Raw genomic sequence first — 2,044 nt, 5'->3', positions numbered from 1 at the left:
AATATAATAAATTTATAGTTATTATATAAATATCATTTACTTATTCTTCACTTCACTGACCACACCCTTGGCCTTATTCTCTTTATATGTTTTTATTTTGAAGTAAACATTAATTTATGGATAATTGCATAGTAATATAACGAACAATCAAACCTTTAAAACAGAACAGAGGAAAAAAATCATTATTTTGGACCTATGTCATTGAGACAAAGAAAAAGTCAACTGTATTTATTTTTCATGGCACAGAAGGGAAAAAAACTTACAAGAGTCAACAGTTATTAGCACTTTATTTTAAATAATTCCAGTAAACAGAGCTAATTTTGAAATAAATTAATAAATTAAAAATTAATCTCACTGATTTTATCTACATAAATTGACAAGATTTACGCAAAAAATTATTACATCATCTAATCAGCTGATGAGAATGTTTAACTTCTTCGCAGTTTCCTAAAACAAATATAAAATAATATAGATTAGAAAGTGGCCATGAAAATAGAATGCGACTCATAGAATTTATTCTTTCTATGTCTGAAAATATAAAAACATAATAATGAGGTGTAGATAGTTGACCGTAGATTAATGATTGGAGAGGTTTGTCGGGGGGAAAGAGGGGGGATGCGGTCAGCAAAAACAACATAAATAAACAAAACCATATTTATTTATTTTATACCGACATTTCGACCTGACCGCACCCCCCGACCCCGACAAACTTCTCCAATCATTAAATACATAATAATCCGTTACCTATTAGAATTTATTAATTTTTACTTTTTAAATATTAAGAGATAAGGATAAATTTGAGAATATTACTAAACAAATAAAATAAGAATAATAATAATCAAAATCTGACAATTTGGAAAATAAATTAAACAAATGATAAAAAATCTAGATTACTTTCTATTAATTTAATTTACTGAAAATGAAATAATTAATACTTGTAGAAAATAACAAGTATATAATTGAATATGATAAGAATAATTCTCCAAAATATCAAGTATATAATTGAATATGATATGAGTGATTCTTCAAAATATCAATATAATATATATATTAGGGGTATTGGTAATCATGATCTTTAGTTTAACATGTTAAAGTGTGTTAAATGGAGAAATACTTCCTTTTTTTAGCATGTTAAAACGATAAAACATATAACATGGTTGAGATTCTGTTACTAGGTCTACTAGAAGAAGAATGACGTAAGGCAACAGACCGGCTGAGCTCATCACCATTTTGTTTGTTGTCGTGTTAGGTTACTTGCTCGTAGTTTGTGTTTTGATTGTGCTTGTCTTGTTTTGGATGTTTTTATAACTAATAAAGCAATGGATGACAATAATAATAATAATAATAATAATGTAATGACAGTTGTCAATTAGCTCATCTACAAACAAAGCAATCAGTGGCCAAACTATCACTTTTCACTCAATTTAGGCATGTTGTAATGAATTACTTTAATAAAAACTTAGAAGTAAACAATAACACAAAGTTTTGAAAGGAAAGGTTATAAAACAAGTTGCTTAGAAAATCCATTAGGAGCTCTTATGCATTTAACTTTAAATAGGGCTTCTCACAATCTTATACTTATAACATTTAACATGGTAAAAACATTTTACATTTAACACAATATCATGAATACCCCTATAATTAAATATGATATAAGCGATTCTCGGAAATATCAAGCATATAATTGAATATGATATGAATAATTCACTAAAAGTATCATCATATCAAGTTTATTGAATATGATAAGAGTGATTCTCCAAAATATCGAGTATATAATTGAATATGATAATAGCGATTCTCCAAAAAATGTATATATCATGTCTTTCATCCGTGATCCAGCTCAGATCAATATTTTTTCATCATATCAATTTTTATATCATAATATATGTCTTAGTTCATTAATATGAACTGTTTCATGATGATTTTATTAAAAAAGTCATTCTTATAATGATGTTCCATTTATTGTTATACCATTTATCATAAGTTTGTAATAATTTGTGAATTCCCTTTGAATAAATCTCATAAATATATTTCACTTTAAAAC

At 26.2% G+C, this 2,044-nt stretch overlaps 1 protein-coding gene across 1 annotated transcript in view; it reads right to left on the bottom strand.

Moving 5' to 3' along the window:
* Positions 1–268: 268 nt before the first annotated feature.
* Positions 269–2,044, bottom strand: part of LOC106684224 (uncharacterized) — a gene marked incomplete in the record, with an annotated part of 37,458 nt that continues 35,682 nt past the window's right edge. The window contains 1 exon segment of the mRNA XM_067052526.1: positions 269–447. Within this exon segment, the coding sequence (XP_066908627.1) occupies positions 429–447 (19 nt within the window).

Source organism: Halyomorpha halys, unplaced genomic scaffold (genome assembly GCF_000696795.3).
Source record: "Halyomorpha halys isolate HHAL.00 unplaced genomic scaffold, Hhal_1.1 Scaffold558.1, whole genome shotgun sequence".
In the NCBI taxonomy this organism is placed as follows: domain Eukaryota; kingdom Metazoa; phylum Arthropoda; class Insecta; order Hemiptera; family Pentatomidae; genus Halyomorpha; species Halyomorpha halys.
Note: the sequence above shows the minus strand (reverse complement) of the source record. Positions and strands in the feature narration are given on the sequence as shown.